General features: G+C 33.6%; 2 protein-coding genes across 4 annotated transcripts in view; both read left to right on the forward strand.

The window, feature by feature from the left end:
- The window catches only part of LOC119602741 (titin-like), a 48,641-nt gene that overhangs the window by 29,062 nt on the left and 50 nt on the right, over window positions 1-19,529 (forward strand). Inside the window, exon 8 of the mRNA XM_037954462.1 lies at window positions 5,611-19,528. Within this exon, the coding sequence (XP_037810390.1) occupies window positions 5,611-19,528 (13,918 nt within the window). The remainder of the gene's footprint in view (window positions 1-5,610; window position 19,529) is intronic.
- LOC119606780 (titin homolog) overlaps window positions 2,072-19,529 on the forward strand; it is a 55,361-nt gene continuing 37,903 nt past the window's right edge. The window contains exon 1 of one of the 3 annotated variants that reach the window (XM_037961047.1): window positions 2,072-2,383. The gene's annotated coding sequence lies outside the window, so the exon portion shown is untranslated. The remainder of the gene's footprint in view (window positions 2,384-19,529) is intronic. The other 2 variants (XM_037960718.1, XM_037960802.1) reach the window with 2 other exon arrangements.

Below are 19,529 nucleotides of genomic sequence, written 5' to 3' on the forward strand. Positions count from 1 at the left end.
CGTATGTTAGTGTTAATTTCGATCTTCTTGAGTACAATAAAAATCAGTAACTTAAAAAGGAACAAATAGAATCAAGCCTTATTAGATCAAAATGCTTTAAATAAATAGGAGTAGTTATAATAAGGACACGCCTACTCTTTATATAGAAAATTTATGCAAGTAATCTTTATGATAACCATGCCCACAACCAAACATTTCGCCCACCTTTCGCTGTTAATTTGTTCATAATCATAATTGTTCAACAAATATTGTAGTTATAGTTGTTCTGCTTAATGCTGTTTTATTTTAAACATTGATCAAGAGAAAAGTCACAAACCACGTAAATCAAACCCTGCAAATAAAGTGGGCGTGTTCATGATATTACCTCACACATTTTTTGTAGGGTTATCACAAAGTTTACGTCAAGTGCATTAGATTTGAGATAATATATTTAAAATTGAAATTATAATTAACGAATAAAGGCTAAAAATGTCCTTTTTAGACAACTCTAAAATGTGCGGAGTCGGAGTTTATACTACCGATAATCACGAATACACCTACTATAGTCTGACGACCACTTCGGACCAATGTCAAAAGATGAGTTGCATTAAAAGTTAAGTTTTTGTTTACATTTTGGATATATTAGTGGAGTTTTAAAATACATATTGAAAAAAATCTCTTGAAATAAATATTTTGCATAAAAATGTTATTATTTTTAATCCTATTTTAATAGACTTTTATATGCAATTTAAATCTAACTCCGAATAGAAGTTATCCGCTTTTGTATACATCATATTATTTTAGTGGAACTAAAGAATTATCATTTTTTTTTCTTCATTTACCTTATACATATGTCTAATTAAAACTACAAAATACATTTCTCTATGAGCAAATCGAACAACTTTTCTGTTTTGACTTTTGTTGTTCTAGATAGGGAAAATGTGACACTATGTAATGTTTCGAACAATATTAACCTTAAGGGTAATGAGGACTTTCTAAAGTATTGCCATAATATCGGCACACAAAAAAATGTTAAAATCACAGATCTGAGGCGTCGAATTGACATATCCAGACGGCTGATAACACTTAGTGCTACATCCTGCTGAAACTTAATATTATTCAAGTTCATATATTCCATTTTAGCTCATAAAAATTCCGTAATCTGTAGCTCTAGAATTTCGAAAAAATGGGGCTATTTCATGTTAAGTGAGTCAATTTTTGAAACCGATGACTTCTCAAACACTTTATCAGGCGATATCTCAGCAAACGCCAGATATTTGTAAACAATTCACAAAGTATTTTTATGGAAAAAAATTAAGACAAATTGTGACATGTATGGGGGATTCAAAATCAAGTCTTCCGAAATTTGGACCAATGTTAGTCCCATTAGATAGTAGTTAGTTTAGACACAATTTTTCAACAAGATTTTTTTTTAACTACATACTTAGTATATGTAAAGATATCTAGAAGATGGAAAATATAACAGATAACCTATCTGCCGACTTTATTTTAAAGATGAGTCTAGATACGGATTCTAGAATTTCGAAAAAAAGCGTCAATTATTTATAATTTTTTTGACGATGAGGAGAAGCGGGGTCTTCGAGCTCTAATTACTTATAAATAACTTTGCCAATCCTGATTCTTTGGCAAAGTAAATTGTTTTTTTATTGATTTACCGCCTAGATGAAATGGGTCTTATAAGTTTCGAAACCATCTCTGACAGTCAATATTTCCAATAAGTAGAAAAATATATCAGAGTCTTAAACAAATGACTATGAAATGATACTTGTATTTGTTATTTGAATTCAATGTTAAGAATAAGCAGCCAAAATTGGGTACCAATTTTAATCGGATTCTTTATTCTTTTCATACATACATAAGTAGTACATATTAGTATAAAATAGAAAACCAAAAGAAAATAAAGAAATAAGAAAATCAACGATTTCAGGGTCACACATATGAAAAATAAATCCATACATAGTAGACTGTTTAAATTTATTTTAATTTAATTTGTGACTATAACAGAAAACGTACTAAATACAATACGAACACAATTTTAGAACAACTAAATTAGTTGTTATTTTCCCTGCAATTAGATTTGTACAGACATGTTATTGTGTCCTCTGAATATTTTAAATTTAGTGAAAATTTGTATTTGAAGAAGGAAACAACGTTTTAAAATTTACAGACAGATATTGTCTGCTGTTGTGTGTGTCCGTGTTTACAAAAAAAAATGAAATTTCTGTGAAATCGAAAAACTAAACGAAATTAAGCAATTATCTAATTCACAAAATATTTTTTAAACAATTAAGCAAACAAAAGTGTTGATTAAAAACAATTGTAAACAAATAAAACCGAAATAAATAAAAATTATTATTGCATATAAAATTGTACTAAAATAACGGTAAGTTGTTGAAATGTCCGATCAAAAACTAAAATTGGAAATCTATTCTCCAAAAAACTTTAGCATATTTTTGTAATGGTGTGTATCAATTTTGTTTTTAAGTATTAATAAAAAAATATTTGTATGTTTTTAGGCGTTTCTTCTTTTTACAAAAAAATAAGTATTTTTAAAATTAAATTTAAAAAAAATATTTAAGTGAAATTAATTTATATAAAGTATATTTAACAAGTTTAAAGTAAGAATATTTTGTTCAGATTACGTTTGCAATTTTCAATGTTTGCATTTTATATAATTATTTTTTTGGTATATATTTTTCAATGTTTATAATGATATTTTATGTAATTTGTATTGTCCCAAAGTTGTAATGAAGTAATCTAAAGGGGTTTTACAGTTTCATTTTTTATAATAATAATTGTCATGGAATGTATGGTATACTTTTAGTTAGTTATTTTTTTGTAAGTAGCCTAAAAGTATTCTTGCAAGATTTTTTGGCAATTTACAAAATGTCACTGTATATCCCTATGATCCTTTTCTCTCTATCGAGCTATGGCAATACATATTTTTTTGACAACTTTTTAAACTTACTCCCAAAAACTAATTTATTCAAAATTTTCTTTGAGTTTAATGTTTCAATGATTGATTGATGGTATTTTTTATAAATACTCGTTCATTTAATTAAATACAATATTTAAGTAGATTTGTTACTGTTTTCTTTAGCAAACTTGAGTGTACAACTGAAATATTTTTTTGATTTTCTTTTGAAATTTAATAAAGTATTGAAATCAAAATTTCATTAAGATAAACACTAGTTCAATTATAAATCAAAATGAATGAATAATATATTGTGTTTCGAAATTTGAAAAAAATTTAAATATTTAATGATTTTATGTATGAATTAATTACAATTAGTTAAATGTGTAGTTTTGAAAGTCAAAACTAATGCAGCTGCACAATATATTGATCATTTTAATTATTTTTCTATTTTTTTTTTTAATTTTCATGGAATGGCTTCATTATTTACACGGCAATGACATTGTAAAGTTTTCATTCAATGAATAATTATTCAGCATTAATTTTAACTATACTTTATAATTGCAATGTTGTTGTTTTTTTTTTTTAATTTTATAATTTTCAATTATTAACTATCAATTGGCATTGTATTGTTGTAATGAAGTAATCATTGTTATGGAAACAAGCTTTTTCGTTCAGTGTATACTACATATGTACATACCTACATATGTACTAATATTGTATTTAGTTATATTTTAATTTATTTGTATATTTTTTAATTTTGCCTTAAATATTTATAATAAAAAACACAAAATGTATTAATAGTAAAAAATATATATCATATTCATTTGACTACAAATGTACATAAATATGTATTTCAAATATGTTATATGAAGTCGTGGTTAAATAATTTTCATTAAAAGAAAAATATTTTAGAAATGTACACTCTAAAAAATTATTTTAAAAATAAAAAATAAATTAGCATTTATGTGAACAAATAATGTAAATATTAAAATTGCAAACGTTGTTGGACTCTTAAATAGTCAACTTTTTATAATTTATATTTAAATAATATTATTTTTGCCCAATATTTGTATAATATTAAAAAAAAAGGAATAAAATAACAAATACTACATTCAAGATAATCCACGACCTCATGTAGCATTTGGAATATACACACATACATACATATGTATGTACATAATACACACACTTATACACATACATATTAATACATTCATACATCGGAGAGTTTGGCCCAATATCCTATTTTAGTCAGATTTTGGTATTGGAAATCGGATTGTAATTTTTACATAAAAGTTTCCCTACTCGGCATAAATTTCTTATTGGTTAATACTTCTCTGTAGAGAAATTATATAGAAAACAAAAAATAATACTCAAAGCAAGATTCTTGATAATATCATACCAAAATTTGACAGGATACTACATATTAGGCCGATACTTATGATTGAATACTAACACAACACTAACCTTTACTTAAACTCACACAAAAAATATTGTAACAACTTATTTATGCAGCTTCTTTGGATTGTGTTTTTGTTTTCTTTAGTTCTGTCCATTTCATATTTTGATATCAAATTAGAAACTGACTTTCTATTTGTTTGTTATATTATCAATTCGCAAAAATTTCCATTCAAATAAAACTACTATTTGTCTTAATAATTGCCATTTATCACTGCAAATTCTTCGGTCAAGATTTTGGAAATTACTCTACAAAAAACTTTACATTTACATTAGGTTAGCTCTCAAACAAAACTTCCCAAAATGAAAATTTAATATGTATTAATATTAATTGATTCTAAGATATCAATTCTTAAAACTATGTGTCCTGACATTAATATTTGGTGAGCTGGGTCAAAGGTTAAAGAAGTACTTTTTTGCAATGTTTTTTTCATATTCCTGGCTAAGGAAAGACATGAAAGTTAGGTTACTTTAATTTAAGTACTTCTGGATGCCCCCATGGGTGCTATACAAAGATCTGGTAAATAAAGTACTGCATACACCAAGAGCTACCAGTATAGTGGTTTTATTGTTAGCAAATTGAACTCCCATATGATGTTTGTTAGAAATTACAAACTATGTATTATATTTTATATTTTGGACGAATTTTTAAAGGACAAAATGCTGATAAAATGTTATTCCAATTCCAAAAAACGAAAAATTTGCAATGCATGATAAAAAGCTTAAATTTGCACAATATCGCATAATCGTACATACATATATCCTTACTTAAGTATGTACGTACATACATCTTTTATTTATTTACAACTTTTGTTACACATACATACATAGCTATATATATAATGTATAACATACATATTATTACTTTGTGTAGATCTGTATGTTATATAAAGAAATGTATTGAATGTTATTTTCTATGTAAAAAATAAATAAGACGAAAAATATAATTAATTCAAACAATTCTACTTCGTGTATTGTTCTTCGTTTATGCTTGTAACAAACAACTTGCTTACCACATCCAAAAAATAAATAAAAAAAAAACTACTTCCTCTCCTCTTCTACATAAAACTACTGCCATACTATGCTACCTACTACTATTACTACTTCAATTCTACTACTCCAATATACTTACGGATCATTATTGCTAAAATTATATAATTCATACTTCAATTATTAACTAATTCAATGTTTGTTTGTATTGAAATGTTATTAAATTAATTACTCGTAACTAACAGAGCACTTCAGCATTCAAAACATTAAACCTTATGCTAGTAGTAGCGCAACTTTCTCCACCATTGTTACTAAAGAACTAATTGAATCCAAGAAGTTGCCTAAAGAAATGTTAGAAATTCATGAAACTCCCACGTCAACAACAAAAATCTACCACACTAAAGACACTCCCTCATTTACAGAAATGAGTGAAAGTAGTCGAACGAAAACACCCAAAATAACAACAACCACAACAACATTCCCTTTTACAAAATCTACACCAAAAGTGGAAAATGAAAACATTCCTTCAGGGTTCGACAAGAAGATCGCAACAATGATAGAGTTAACACCATCTGAAACTGTACCCGTTATAAGCGATAGAGATTATTTGGAGCAAATTATGAAATGCGGCGATGTTAAAAGGAAAATACAGGAATTGGAAACTCAGGGACTATGTCCAACAGATATAAGTAAACAATCGGATTCAGAATCCGAATCAATTGATAAGAATGCTTCAGTTAAAACTGTTGTACATGCAATAGAAGAAAAAATTATTGGATCGACTGTCGAAGCGATACCGTTTGCGGTACGAAAACGCCAGGGAAGCCACACTGAGTGTGACCTGCCACAATTAGAAAAACAAATTTTAAATGAAGTTGATGTTGCATTGACACAGCTGACGACATCAGAACCACCCATCGACGTTGTTAAACTATCGCCAATCGAGGCAACTGAAAAGGAATTTAGTAATATGAGCGCCATTGATGAGGTTGTTTGTGAAAAAATATGTCAAAAAAAGAAAACATTTGAGGTGGCTGAAGAACCTACAAAACTAGATAAGTTTGTCAAAGATACGAATGAAATGAATATTAGTGACGACATTGTAAAGTACAAAGAAATTGATGCAATTACAGGGGAAATGCCCAAAAATGATAATGACACATTACCAAAAGTTAGAGAAGTCGTAGAAGTATTTGAGAAAAAATTCCCAACATCCACAGTAGAAGCCATTCCATTTAGCCCAAGACGGCGGGAAAAACGACCAACAGACTTAGATACAGCCGATGTGGAAAAACAAATCTTAACCGAAACTGATTTACTTTTAGAAAAACTTGCCCCCACAATTACAGAGAAAAAGGTTCAAGTACCAACAATAAATAGTCCCCAACAAACTACAACACCTATTGAAGAGACATGCGAAGTAGTATGTTCGCAACGTAGAATTAGTGAATTAGCAAAATTGTTTGAAGTTCCATCCGAAACTGTACAAAATCAAACTCAGGAATATGACAAAACTAGTTTAGATAAGATTGATTCCAAACATAGTGATACTATAGAAACTGAAAAGACTGTGAACGAAAGTCAATTACCAAAACTGAATTTGACTTCCAACCAAACTAGTATTATTAAGCCATTAGAATATAAAAGTACAACTCTACCCTTAGGTAAACCGAAAACCATAGACAATAAACCAAAGTTTAGCATTTCCAATGAAATGTGGGATAATAAAAATGATCTCAGCACTGACTCACACCTTCCAACAGGCAGCGAAATAACAGCTCATGTCAAAGAAGAAATAAGAAAAATATCAACTGTTGACCAGCACCGAACAGAGGTATCGTCAACACTTGTTACCGGCGTGTCTCTAACCAAAACTTCATTAGAGATATTCTCAATAACAAGCGAACAACCAACAACATTAGTGGTCGATGAAACAAGAAATATCGAACAAGAATATACAATCAGAAGAGAACCCTCAAGTTTTCCTTTATTCAAATCGACAAATTTGCCCGACTCTCCTCAAAATGGCACTGATGTGTTAATGGGCAAAATTGCTGACAAAATAACATTTCCACCACTTATTCAAAAATCACAGACTGAAATAGAATCTTCCAATGATGAACAATTAAAACAAATTTACGAAAATCATAAAATTATGTCATTACTTGATAAACGTAAGACAAATTCCATAAAGAATATTGCCGGTAATTTACCTTTTGATAACGATGAACCTCACTCATCATTTCCCATCTCCGCCCAAACAAAACACTATATGGAACAAGATAAGTTCATTCAAGACATACAAACTTTTCCCCCTGAACAAATACAAACTTCTGTCAAAACAGTATCAGAAGTGGACTCTGAAGATGATCTAGAACTAAACGATTCGAAACTGAAAACTTCTCAGCATTTAATCGTCTCAACAAAAAATAATGTTGAAGACAAACCAAAATCTCCTTTAGACTTGAAAAAATCTGACATTAAACCGACAACTATCGATGATTCTGATGTTGAAATTGAATTAGAGAAACCAAGAGATATTGAATCGAAGCCTTCGATGCCTCAAATATTTTCTGATTTACCAGAATCTTTAGATAAATCGGACAAACCAAAATCTTCTATAGATTCGAAAACATCTCCCATTAAACCGACATATGTTGCTGATTCTGAGGATGAATTAGAACTAAAGGAACCAACAGCTGTTGACCCAAAGCCTTCGATTCCTTCACAATTTTCTGATTTACCAGAATCTCTAGACAAATCAGACAAGCCAAAATCTCCTGTAGACTCCAAAACATCTCCCGCTAAACCGACATCTGTTGATGATTCTGAAGATAAATCTGAACTAAAGAAACCAATAGCTATTGACTCGGAGCTTTCGATGCCTCCACAATTTTCAGATTTACCAGAATCTCTAAACAAGTCGGCAAAACTGATATCACCTACAGATTTGAAAATGTCTCCGATTAAACCGACATCTGTTGATGATTCTGAAGATGAAATTGACTCGAAGCCTACGATGCCTCCACAATTTTCTGATTTACCAGAATCTCTAGACAAATCGGACAAACCAAAATCTACTGTAGATTCGAAAACATCTTTCATTAAACCGACATCTGCTGATGATAATGAAGCTGCAATTGAACTCAAGAAATCAACTGCTATTGACTCAAAGCCTTCAATGCCCACACCATTTTCTGAATTACCAGATTCTCTAGACAAATCGGACAAGCCAAAACCTCCTGCAGATTCGAAAGTATCTCCAATTAAACCGACAGAATCATCACCATCTGTTAATGATTCTGAAGATGCAATTGAACTCAAGAAACCAGAAGCTATTGCCTTGAAGCCTTCGATACCTAAACAATTTTCGGATTTACAAGAATCTCTAGACAAATCGGAAAAATCAATATCTCCTATAGATTCAAAAACAGCTTCCATTAAACCGACATCTGTTGATGATAATAAAGATGAAATTAAACTCAAGAAACCAACAGCTACTGACTCAAAGCCTTCAATGCCTACACGATTTTCTGAATTACCAGAATTTCTAGACAAATCGGCCAAACCAAAATCTCCTGTAGATTCGCAAACATCTCCCGTTAAACAGACATCTGGTGATTCTGAAGATAAATTTGAACTAAAGAAACCAACAGCTATTGACTCGAAGCCTTCGATGCTTCCACAATTTTCTGAATTACCAGAATCTCTAGAAAAATCGGACAAACCAAAATCTCCTGTAGATTCGAAAACATTTCCCATTAAACCGACATCTTTTGATGATTCTGAAGATGAAATTGAACTCAAGAGACCAACAGTTACTGACTCGAAGCCTTCGTTGCATCCACAATTTTCTGAATTAACAGAAACTCTAGACAAATCGGACAAACCAAACCCTCTTGTAGATTCTAAAAAAATATCTCCCATTAAACCGATATCTGTAGATGATACTAAAGATGAAAGTGAACTCAAGAAACCAACAGCTATTGACTCCAAACCTTCGATTCCTCCACAATTTTTTGATTTACCAGAATCTTTAGACAAATCGGACAAACCAAAATCTCCTGTAGATTCGAAAACATCTCCCATTAAACCGTCATCTGCAGATGATTCTGAAGATAAATTTGAACTAAAGAAACCAACAGCTATTGACTCGAAGCATTCGATTCCCCCACAATTTTCTGAATTACCAGAATCTCTAGACAAATTGGACAAACCAAATTCTCCTGTAGATTCGAAAACATCTCCCATTAAACCGACATCTTTTGATGTTTCTGAAGATGAAATTGAACTCAAGAAACCAACAGCTATTGACTCAAAATCTTCGATTCCCCCACAATTTTCTGATTTACCAGAATCTCTAGACAAATCGGAAAAACCAAAATCTCCTGTGGCTTCGAAAATGTCTCCCATTAAACCGACATCTTTTGATGATTCTGAAGATGAAATTGATCTCAAAAAACCAACAGCTATTGACTCGAAACCTTCGATTCCTCCACAATTTTCTGAATTACCAGAATCTCTAGACAAATCGGACAAACCAAAATCTCCTGCTAAACCGACATCTTTTGATGATTCTGAAGATGAAATTGAACTCAAGAAACCAACAGCAATTGACTTGAAAACTTCGATTCCTCCACAATTTTCTGATTTACCACAATCTCTAGACAAATCGGACAAACCAAAACTTCCTGTAGATTCGAAAACATTTCCTATTAAACCGATATCTGTTGATGATTCTGAAGATGAAACTGAACTCAAGAAACCAACAGATATTGACTCGAAGCCTTCGATGACTACACAGTTTTCTGAATTACAAGAATCTTCAGACAAATCGGACAAACCAAAATCTCCTGTAGATTCGAAAATATCTCCCACTAAACAGACACATTTTGATGATTCAGTAGATGAAATTGAACTCAAGAAACCAACAGCTATTGACTCGAAACCTTCGATACCTCCACAATTTTCTGAATTACTAGAATCTCTAGACAAATCTGACAAACCAAAATCTCCTAAAGATTCGAAAACATTTCCCATTACACTGATACCTGTTGATGATTCTGAAGATGAAACTGAACTCAAGAAACCAACAGATATTGACTCGAAGCCTTCGATGACTACACAATTTTCTGAATTACCAGAATCTCTAGACAAATCGGACAAACCAAAATCTCATGTGGATTCGAAAATATCTCCCATTAAACCGACATCTTTTGATGGTTCTGAAGATGAAATTGAATCTGAAGATGTATTTGAACTAAGGCAACCAACTGCTATTGATGCGAAGCCTTCGATGCTTCCACAATTTTCTGAATTACCAGAATCTCTAGACAGCTCGGACAAACCAAAATCTTCTGCAGATTCGAAAATATCTCCCATTAAACCGACATCTGCTGATGATTCTGAAGATGAAATTGAACTCAAGAAACCAACAGATATTGCCTTGAAACATTCGATTCCTCCTCAATTTTCTGATTTACCAGAATCTCTAGACAAATCGGACAAACCAAAATCTCCTGTAGATTCGAAAACATCTCCCATTAAAGCGACATCTGCATATAATTCTGAAGATAAATTTGAACTCAAGAAACCAACAGGTATTGACTCGAAACCTTCGATACCTCTACAATTTTCTGATTTACCAGAATCTCTAGACAAATCGGACAAACCAAAATCTCCTGTAGATTCGAAAATATCTCCCATTAAACCAATATCTGTAGATGATACTAAAGATGAAATTGAAATCAAGAAACCAACAGCTATTGAATCGAAACCTTTGATTTCTCCACAATTTTCTGATTTAACAGAATCTCTAGACAAATCGGACAAACAAAAATCTCCTTTAGGTTTGAAAACATTTCCCATTAAACCGAAATCTGTTGATGATTCTGAAGATGAAAGTGAACTCAAGAAACCAACAGCTATTGACTCGAAGCCTTCGATGCTTCCACAATTTTCCGAATTACCAGAATCTCTAGACAAATCGGACAACCCAAAATCTCCTGTAGATTCGAAATCATCTCCCGTTGAACCGACATCTGCAGATGATTCTGAAGATGAAACTGAACTCAAAAAACCAACAGATATTGACTCGAAGCCTTTGATGACCACACAATTTGCTGAATTACTAGAATCTGTAGACAAATCGGACAAACCAAAATCTCCTGTAGATTCGAAAACATCTCCTGCTAAACCGATATCTGTAGATAATACTAATGATGAAATTGAACTCAAGAATCCAACATATATTGACTCGAAACCTTTGATTCTTCCACATCTTTCTGGTTTACCAGAATCGCTAGACAAATCGGACAAACCAAAATCACCTGTAGATTCGAAAATATCTCCCATTAAACCGACATCTTTTGATGATTCTGAAGATGAAATTGAACTCAAGAGACCAACAGCTATTGACTCGAAGCCTTCGATGCCTCCACAGTTTTCTGAATTACTAGAATCTATAGACAAATCGGACAAACCAAAATCTCCTGTAGATTCGAAAACATCTCCCATTAAACCGACATCTTTTGATGATTCTGAAGATGAAATTGAACTCAAGAAACAAACAGCTATTGACTCCAAACCTTCGATTCCTCCAAAATTTTCTGATTTCCCAGATCCTCTAGACAAATCGGACAAACCAAAATCTCCTGTCGATACGAAAACATCTCCCATTAAACTGATATCTGTTGATGATTCTGAAGATGAATTTGAACTAAAGAAACCAACAGCTAGTGGCTCGAAGCCTTCGATGCTTCCACAATTTTCTGATTTACCAGAATCTCTAGACAAATCGGACAAACCAAAATCTCCTGTAGATTCGAAAACTTTTCCCATTAAACCGACATCTTTTGATGATTCTGAAGATGAAATTGAACTCAAGAAACAAACAGCTATTGACTCCAAACCTTCGATTCCTCCAAAATTTTCTGATTTCCCAGATCCTCTAGACAAATCGGACAAACCAAAATCTCCTGTAGATTCGAAAACATCTCCCATTAAACTGACATCTGTTGATGATTCTGAAGATGAACTTGAACTTAAGAAACCAACAGCTAGTGACTCGAAGCCTTCGATGCTTCCACAATTTTCTGAATTAACAGAAACTCTAGACAAATCGGACAAACCAAAATCTCCTGTAGATTCAAAAACTTCTCCCATTAAACCGACATCTTTTGATGATTCTGAAGATGAAAATGAACTCAAGAAACAAACAGCTATTGACTCCAAACCTTCGATTCCTCCAAAATTTTCTGATTTCCCAGATCCTCTAGACAAATCAGACAAACCAAAATCTCCTGTAGATTCGAAAACATCTCCCATGAAACTGACATCCGTTGATGATTCTGAAGATGAATTTGAACTAAAGAAACCAACAGCTATTGACTCGACACCTTCGATGCTTCCACAATTTTCTGAATTACCAGAATCGCTAGACCAATTGGACAAACCAAAATCTCCTGTAGATTCGAAAACATCTCTTGGTAAACCGACATCTTTTGATAATTCTGAAGATGAAATTGAACTCAAGAAACCAACAGCTATTGACTCGAAACCTTCGATTCCTCCACAATTTTCTGATTTACCAAAATCTCTACACAAATCGGACAAGCCAAAATCTCCTGTAGGTTCGAAAACATCTCCCATTAAGCTGACATCTGCAGATGATTCTGAAGATGAATTTGAACTAAAGAAACCAACAGCTATTGACCCAAAGCCTTCGATGCTTCCACAATTTTCTGAATTACGAGAATCTCTAGACAAGTCGGACAAACCAAAATCTCCTGTAGATTCGAAAACATCTCTGGCTAAACCGACATCTTTTGATGATTCTGAAGATAAAATTGAACTCAAGAAACCAGCAGCTAGTGATAAGAAGCCTTCGATGCCTCCACAATTTTCTGATTTACCAGAATCTCTAGACAAATCGCACAAACCAAAATCTCCTGTGGATTCGAAAATGTCTCCCATTAAACTGACATCAGTTGATGATTCTGAAGATGAATTTGAACTCAAGAAACCAACAGATATTGACTCGAAGCCTTCGATGACTACACAATTTTCTGAATTACCAGGATCTCTAGACAAATCCGACAAACTGAAATCTCCTTTAGATTCGAAAACATTTCCCATTAAACCAGTATCTGTTGATGATTCTGAAGATGAATCTGAACTCAAGAAACCAACAGACATTGACTCGAAGCCTTCGAAGACTACACAATTTTCTGAATTACCAGAATCTCTAGACAAATCGGATAAACCAAAATCTCCTGTAGATTCGAAAACTTCTCCTGCTAAACCGAAATCTCCTGTAGATTCGAAAACATCTCCTGCTAAACCGACATCTTTTGATGATTCTGAAGATGAAATGGAACTCGGGAAACCACCAGCTATTGACCAGAAGCCTTCGATGCCTCCACAATTTTCTGAATTACCAGAATCTCTAGACAAATCGGACAAACCAAAATCTCCTGTAGATTCGAAAACATCTCCCATTAAACCGACATCTTTTGATGATTCTGAAGATGAATTTGAACTCAAGAAACCAACAGCTACTGACCCAAAACCTTCGATTCCTCCACATTTTTCTGATTTACCAGAATCTCTTGACAAATCGGACAAACCAAAATCTCCTGGAGATTCGAAAACATCTCCCATTAAACCGACATCTGCAGATGATTCTGAATATGAATTTGAACTCAAGAAACCAACAGCTACTGACCCAAAACCTTCGACTCCTCCACAATTTTTTGATTTACCAGAATCTCTAGATAAATCGGACAAACCAAAATCTACTGTAGATTCGAAAATATCTCCCATTAAACCGACATCTTTTGATGATTCTGAAGATGAAATTGAACTTAAGAAACCAACAGCTACTGACCCAAAACCTTCGACTCCTCCACAATTTTCTGATTTACCAGAATCTCTAGACAAATCGGACAAACCAAAATCTCCTGTAGATTCGAAAACATCCCCCATTAAACCGATATCTGTTGATGATACTAGAGATAAAATTGAACCTATGATACCAACAGCTACTGACCTAAAACCTTCGATTCCTCCACAATTTTCTGATTTAGCAGAATCTCTGGACAAATCGGACAAACCAAAATCTCCTGTAGATTCGAAAATATCCCCCATTAAACCGACATCTTTTGATGATTCTGAAGATGAAATTGAACTCAAGAAACCAACAGCTATTGACTCGAAACCTTCGATACCTCCACAATTTTCTGATTTACCAGAATCTCTAGACAAATCGGGCAAACCAAAATCTCCAATAGATTCGAAAAAATCTCCCATTAAGCCGACATCTTTTGATGATTCTGAAGATGAAATTGAACTCAAGAAACCAACAGCTATTGACTCGAAACCTGCGATTCCTCCACAATTTTCTGAATTACCAGGATCTCTAGACAAATCGGACAAACCAAAATCTCCTGTAGATTCGAAAATATCTCCCATTAAACCGACATCTGCAGATGATCCTGAAGATGAAATTGAACTCAAGAAACCAACAGCTACTGACCCAAAACCTTCGATTCCTCCACAATTTTCTGATTTAGCAGAATCTCTAGACAAATCGGATAAACCAAAATCTCCTGTAGATTCGAAAATATCCCCCATTAAACCGACATCTTTTGATGATTCTGAAGATGAAATTGAACTCAAGAAACCAACAGCTATTGACTCGAAACCTTCGATACCTCCACAATTTTCTGATTTACCAGAATCTCTAGACAAATCGGACAAACCAAAATCTCCTGTAGATTCGAAAACATCCCCCATTAAACTGATGCCTGCTGCCGATACTAAAGATGAAACTGAACTCAAGAAACCAACGGATATTGACTCGAAGCATTCGATACTTCCACAGTTTTCTGAATTGCCAGAATCTGTAGACAAATCGGACAAACCAAAATCTCCAATAGATTCGAAAAAATCTCCCATTAAGCCGACATCTTTTGATGATTCTGAAGATGAAATTGAACTCAAGAAACCAACAGCTATTGACTCGAAACCTGAGATTCCTCCACAATTTTCTGAATTACCAGGATCTCTAGACAAATCGGACAAACCAAAATCTCCTGTAGATTCGAAAACATCTCTCATTAAACCGACATCTGCAGATGATCCTGAAGATGAAATTGAACTCAAGAAACCAACAGCTACTGACCCAAAACCTTCGATTCCTCCACAATTTTCTGATTTAGCAGAATCTCTAGACAAATCGGATAAACCAAAATCTCCTGTAGATTCGAAAATATCTCCCATTAAACCGACATCTTTTGATGATTCTGAAGATGAAATTGAACTCAAGAAACCAACAGCTATTGACTCGAAACCTTCGATTCCTCCTCAATTTTCTGATTTACCAGAATTTCTAGATAAATCGGACAAACCAAAATCTCCTGTAGATTCGAAAACATCTCCCTTTAAACTGATGCCTGCTGCCGATACTAAAGATGAAACTGAACTCAAAAAACCAACCGCTATTGACTCGAAGCCTTCTATGCCTCCACAATTTTCTGATTTACCAAAATCTCTAGACAAATCGGACAAACCAAAATCTCCTGTGAATTCGAAAATGTCTCCCATTAAACCGACATCTTTTGATGATTCCGAAGATGAAATTGAATCTGAAGATGTATTTGAACTAAGGCAACCAACTGCTATTGATGCGAAGCCTTCGATGCTTCCACAATTTTCTGAATTACCAGAATCTCTAGACAAATCGGAAAAACCAAAATCTCACGTAGATTCGAAAACATCTCTCATAAAACTGACATCTGCAGATGATTCTGAAGATGAATTTGAACTAAAGAAACCAACAGCTACTGACTCGAAGCATTCGATGCTTCCACAATTTTCTGAATTACCAGAATCTCTAGACAAATCAGATAAACCAAAGTCTCCTGTAGATTCGAAAACATCTCCCATTAAACCGATATCTGTAGATGGTACTAAAGATGAAATTGAACTCAAGAAACCAACAGCTACTGACCCAAAACCTTCGATTCCTCCACAATTTTCTGATTTAGCAGAATCTCTAAACAAATCGGACAAACCAAAATCTCCTGTAGATTCGAAAATATCTCCCATTAAACCGACATCTTTTGATGATTCCGAAGATGAAATTGAATCTGAAGATGTATTTGAACTAAGGCAACCAACTGCTATTGATGCCAAGCCTTCGATGCTTCCACAATTTTCTGAATTACCAGAATCTCTAGACAGCTCGGACAAACCAAAATCTCCTGTAGATTCGAAAACATCTCTCATAAAACTGACATCTGCAGATGATTCTGAAGATGAATTTGAACTAAAGAAACCAACAGCTACTGACTCGAAGCATTCGATGCTTCCACAATTTTCTGAATTACCAGAATCTCTAGACAAATCAGATAAACCAAAATCTCCTGTAGATTCGAAAACATCTCCCATTAAACCGATATCTGTAGATGATACTAAATATGAAATTGAACTCAAGAAACCAACAGCTATTGACTCAAAACCTTCGATTCCTCCACAATTTTCTGATTTGCCAGAATCTCTAGACAAATCGGATAAACCAAAATCTCCTGTATATTCGAAAACATCTCCTGCTAAACCTGAAGATGATTCTGAAGATGAATTTGAAATCAAGAAACCAACAGCTATTGACTCGAAGCCTTCGAAGCTTCCACAATTTTCTGAATTACCAGAATCTCTAGACAAATCGGACAAACCAAAATCTCCTGTAGATTCGAAAACATCTCCCATTAAACCGATATCTGTAGATGATACTAAAGATGAAATTGAACTCAAGAAACCAACAGCTATTGACTCGAAACCTTCGATTCCTCCACAATGTTCTGATTTACCAGAATCTCTAGACAAATCGGACGAACCAAAATCTCCTGTAGATTCGAAAACATCTCCCAATAAACTGACACCTGTAGACGATACTAAAGATAAAATTGAACTCAAGAAACCAACAGTTAGTGACTCGAAGCCTTTGATGCCTCCACAATTTTCTGATTTACCAGGATCTCTAGACAAATCGGACAAACCTAAATCTCCTGTGGATTCAAAGATATCTCCCATTAAACCGATATCTGCAGATGATTCTGAAGATAAATTTGATCAAAAGAAACCAACAGCTATTGACTCGAAGCCTTCGATGCTTCCACAATTTTCTGAATTACCAGAATCTCTAGACAAATCGGACAAACCAAAATCTCCTGTAGATTCGAAAACATCTTCTGCTAAACCTGCAGATGATTCAGAAGATGAAATTGAAATCGAGAAACCAACAGCTATTGACTCGAAACCTTCGATGCTTCCACAATTTTCTGAATTACCAGAATCTCTAGACAAATCAGACAAACCAAAATCTCCTGTATATTCGAAAACATCTCCTGCTAAACCTGCAGATGTTTCTGAAGATGAATATGAAATCAAGAAACCAACAGCTATTGACTCGAAGCCTTCGAAGCTTCCACAATTTTCTGAATTACCAGAATCTCTAGACAAATCGGACAAACCAAAATCTACTGTTGATTCGAAAACATCTCCTGCTAAACCTGCAGATGATTCTGAAGATGAATTTGAAATCAAGAAACCAACAGCTATTGACTCGAAGCCTTCGATGCCTCCACAATTTTCTGATTTACCAAAATCTCTAGACAAATCGGACAAACCAAAATCTCCTGTGAATTCGAAAATGTCTCCCATTAAACCGACATCTTTTGATGATTCTGAAGATGAAATTGAATCTGAAGATGTATTTGAACTAAGGCAACCAACTGCTATTGATGCGAAGCCTTCGATGCTTCCACAATTTTCTGAATTACCAAAATCTCTAGACAGCTCGGACAAACCAAAATCTCCTGTAGATTCGAAAACATCTCTCATTAAACTGACATCTGCAGATGATTCTAAAGATGAATTTGAACTAAAGAAACCAACAGCTACTGACTCGACGCATTCGATGCTTCCACAATTTTCTGAATTACCAGAATCTCTAGACAAATCAGATAAACCAAAATCTCCTGTAGATTCGAAAACATCTCCCATTAAACTGATATTTGTAGATGATACTAAAGATGAAATTGAACTCAAGAAACCAACAGCTATTGACTCGAAACCTTCGAATCCTCCACAATGTTCTGATTTACCAGAATCTCTAGACAAATCGGACGAACCAAAATCTCCTGTAGATTCGAAAACATATCCCAATAAACTGACATCTGTAGACGATACTAAAGATGAAATTGAACTCAAGAAACCAACAGTTAGTGACTCGAAGCCTTTGATGCCTCCACAATTTTCGGATTTACCAGAATCTCTAGACAAATCGGACAAACCTAAATCTCCTGTGGTTTCAAAGATATCTCCCATTACACCGACATCTGCAGATGATTCTAAAGATAAATTTGATCAAAAGAAACCAACAGCTATTGACTCGAAGCCTTCGATGCTTCCACAATTTTCTGAATTACCAGAATCTCTAGACAAATCGGACAAACCAAAATCTCCTGTATATTTGAAAACATCTCCTGCTAAACCTGCAGATGATTCTGAAGATGAATTTGAAATCAAGAAACCAACAGCTATTGACTCGAAGCCTTCGAAGCTTCCACAATTTTCTGAATTACCAGAATCTCTAGACAAATCGGACAAACCAAAATCTCCTGTAGATTCGAAAACATCTCCTGCTAAACCTTCAGATGATTCACAAGATGAATTGAAAATCAAGAAACCAACAGCTATTGACTCGAAGCCTTCGATGCCTCCACAATTTTCTGATTTACCAAAATCTCTAGACAAATCGGACAAACCAAAATCTCCTATGAATTCGAAAATGTCTCCCATTAAACCGACGTCTTTTGATGATTCTGAAGATGAAATTGAATCTGAAGATGTATTTGAACTAAGGCAACCAACTGCTATTGATGCGAAGCCTTCGATGCTTCCACAATTTTCTGAATTACCAAAATCTCTAGACAAATCGGACAAACCAAAATCTCCTATAGATTCGAAAACATCTTCTGCAAAACCTGCAGATGATTCAGAATATGAAATTGAAATCGAGAAACCAACAGCTATTGACTCGAAACCTTCGATGCTTCCACAATATTCTGAATTTCCAGAATCTTTAGACAAATCGGACAAG

Source organism: Lucilia sericata, unplaced genomic scaffold (assembly GCF_015586225.1).
Source record: "Lucilia sericata isolate MDLA Ls3-8-SP2 unplaced genomic scaffold, ASM1558622v1 Contig000000F_arrow, whole genome shotgun sequence".
Lineage (NCBI taxonomy): Eukaryota > Metazoa > Arthropoda > Insecta > Diptera > Calliphoridae > Lucilia > Lucilia sericata.